This window comes from Cupressus sempervirens, chromosome 5 (assembly GCF_028749045.1).
Source record: "Cupressus sempervirens isolate cs-2001-9-10 chromosome 5, ASM2874904v1, whole genome shotgun sequence".
NCBI lineage: Eukaryota > Viridiplantae > Streptophyta > Pinopsida > Cupressales > Cupressaceae > Cupressus > Cupressus sempervirens.
Genome location: NC_143122.1, coordinates 341,840,343 through 341,842,362, shown reverse-complemented (window position 1 = coordinate 341,842,362; position 2,020 = coordinate 341,840,343). Strand labels below are relative to the sequence as shown.

The 2,020-nt window shown below is 35.1% G+C and overlaps 1 protein-coding gene across 1 annotated transcript; it reads right to left on the bottom strand.

Annotated features, from left to right (window-relative positions):
* Positions 1–442: 442 nt before the first annotated feature.
* LOC149556095 (uncharacterized) lies at positions 443–1,472 on the bottom strand. The gene is made up of 2 exons (XM_089829696.1): positions 1,131–1,472; positions 443–1,033 (listed from the first exon to the last, which is right to left on the bottom strand). The coding sequence occupies exons 1-2, from the start codon at positions 1,470–1,472 to the stop codon at positions 443–445; spliced, it is 933 nt and encodes a 310-aa protein (XP_089685822.1).
* Between the last annotated feature and the right edge of the window lie 548 nt (positions 1,473–2,020).

Sequence of the window (2,020 nt, the reverse complement as noted above, 5' to 3'; positions counted from 1 at the left end):
TACTCCTATATTACTGGCAGCATTGCATTACAATGCACTCCAAAAGTATAAAAAATTACTGTCTGGTTGCTTCTCATTGGACATCTTTTCTGTTCACAAAGCACCCTCATCTAGACTGTAGGCTTTCGCATGCCCTCATCTGTACAACCAGCTTCTTATAAAATGCAATTCAGAATTGTAGAAACAAATAAACATCAACCACAAAAAATAATTGTATGATTTTATACAGCCAGTCACACAAAACAAATTTATATAGATACGTAGGAGATTATAAAAAACAACCACTATATAAATTTTAGATTGATATTAGTGACTATATATTACTGCAATATTCATTTGAAAATCCTTTCCCATATCCACCAAATGGGATGTGATCAACCAAAATTAAACATGTAATAGTTATAAAATCGATCTTAAAAGTATGTGAACAACAATAAAGTTACTAAAGCCCTAGAAACTTTATCCTAACATATTCTGCTCTCTCCTCTTCATTCATTATCAAGAACCCTTTGGCTCTATCAGGTTCAGATATAAAGGTGTCAAATGCCCCAATCAAAGCACTAATATTAAGTTCACCAGTGGCTTTTAGTGCAGTATAGACCTCTTGTAGATCTTTTAGCTTACGTTCTTCACCCAATTCAATAGTTTGAGGCTTAAGAAGGGTATCATTTAGCCTATCAATTGAATGAGACATCCCGTCTATAGAACTAGCCATACTGGCCTTCTTCCTCTTTTCCCTCTTATTTGATGATGCTGAACGACCATGTTTTCCACTTGTTGCACTGCATTGATTGGACATGGGAATACTCATATCTTCATCATCTAAATCAATAGCAGCCCGAATTGGTGTATGAATGTCTTCATAGTCATCATCAATATCTGCAGTCACATCCATATTATGCCCTTCTTCCGTGTCTTGTGCTGTTGTAGATGTGACACCATCTGCCATGTCATTACCCACAATCAAAGCCAAGTCATTATAGTATTGAAATGACTGTCTTTTAAACACTTTGGCATTTTTGAATTCTCTCCTCTGCATGTTGACATAAAAATTGGATTACTCATTTGACTATCGTTGCTAACTTAATAACTTGTTAAATAAATACTAAACATTTGAATTGCCATGTTACCTTCAATAGCTCATCCCAAATAGTATCATCAGCATCCATTGATTGCGTCGATTCATTCCACGCAAAGCCACCAGTATTCTTCAGCTCTTTCATTATTCTATATCCCTGTTTCCAAGTTTTCAGTTTGTTCTTGAAATTATCCTTAGTCAAGGTCATGTTCATCTCTAAATTGAACTTCCATTCAATGGCTGTCCAGGCCTCTTTTTTGAACCCTCCCTCACCTTTTCTGCCTAGAGTAACTTGTTCATGCAACAAGTCTAAAAACTTTCTCTCCATGCATGGCTTCCAAAATACCTTCTTGGAAGAAGGTGTATCAACAACTTGAACATCAGTAGTGTCCATGGTCAAGAGCGTTGTGTATGACAAGGATCTGTTTAAACAAAAATAGGCACTTCAATCTACAATTGTAAAAGAATTGAAATATTAGTAGAAAGTAACAGGAGGATACTTGCAAATCAGGCTATGGTCATTCTGTCTAAGGTGCAAGAAAATCTGGTTTCAACTAAATCAGAGCTTGAAAAGGATGCTGAGAACATAAAAATAATTTCAAATCAATCACGAACCAGAGAGGCTAATGCCCATCAAAGTAATATTGAGGTTAAAGTTCATGGGGTCAGTTGGTGGTGTTGGCAAGAATGAATTAGGTTGGCTATTGAAGCATTGACTAAGATATGTAATGGAGAAATCTTCAAAAACAATGATAATATAGATCAATGTTAAAATTAACTCTTGATCTAAAGTGATGAACTTAGATCCTTCAATTATAGTGGAAAAGACCTCATGTAGTAATATTCACGTCCTGCACACAACCATGCCTACCATAGGAACAGTTGACAAAATTAATATATAAATAAAATTTAACTCTTATATGATAAATCTAGCCTATAAGC

What these genes read in the sequence shown, in the direction of transcription:
- LOC149556095 (XM_089829696.1), bottom strand. Translation starts at nt 1,472, where the DNA reads ATGGACACTACTGATGTTCAAGTTGTTGATACACCTTCTTCCAAGAAG. An exon ending in TTTGGGATGAGCTATTGAAG is followed by an intron (nt 1,034 to 1,130) that starts GTAACATGGCAA and finishes GTCAACATGCAG; the next exon opens with AGGAGAGAATTCAAAAATGC.